This window comes from Buceros rhinoceros, unplaced genomic scaffold (genome assembly GCF_000710305.1).
Source record: "Buceros rhinoceros silvestris isolate BGI_N320 unplaced genomic scaffold, ASM71030v1 scaffold36681, whole genome shotgun sequence".
NCBI lineage: Eukaryota > Metazoa > Chordata > Aves > Bucerotiformes > Bucerotidae > Buceros > Buceros rhinoceros.
Window position 1 is genome coordinate 1 of NW_010396561.1, and position 259 is coordinate 259.

The following is a 259-nucleotide window of genomic DNA, read 5'->3' on the forward strand; positions in this document are numbered from 1 at the left end:
CAGGTCCTGTCGGAGGCGGACGAGCCAGGCTCCTTGGCCGTGGGCGTGGATAAGTTCATCGTGCACGAGAAGTGGAACTCCTTCTTCATCATGTAGGGCATGGGACACGTTGGGAGAGGGCGGGAGGCATCAGGGCTGGGGTCCCCCATCCCCAGGACTCAGGATCCCCCATCCCCACGACCCTGCTCTCTCCACAGCAACGACATCGCCCTGATCAAGCTGGCGGGGGAGGGGGCAGAGTCAGAAAACAGACGTGGCG

At 63.3% G+C, this 259-nt stretch overlaps 1 protein-coding gene across 1 annotated transcript in view; it reads left to right on the top strand.

Annotated features, from left to right (window-relative positions):
* Positions 1 to 3: 3 nt before the first annotated feature.
* The window catches only part of LOC104502034 (chymotrypsin-C-like), a gene marked incomplete at both ends in the record, with an annotated part of 947 nt that continues 691 nt past the window's right edge, over positions 4 to 259 (top strand). Inside the window, 2 exons of the mRNA XM_010145940.1 lie at positions 4 to 92; positions 198 to 253. Coding sequence (XP_010144242.1) covers positions 4 to 92; positions 198 to 253 — 145 coding nt within the window. The remainder of the gene's footprint in view (positions 93 to 197; positions 254 to 259) is intronic.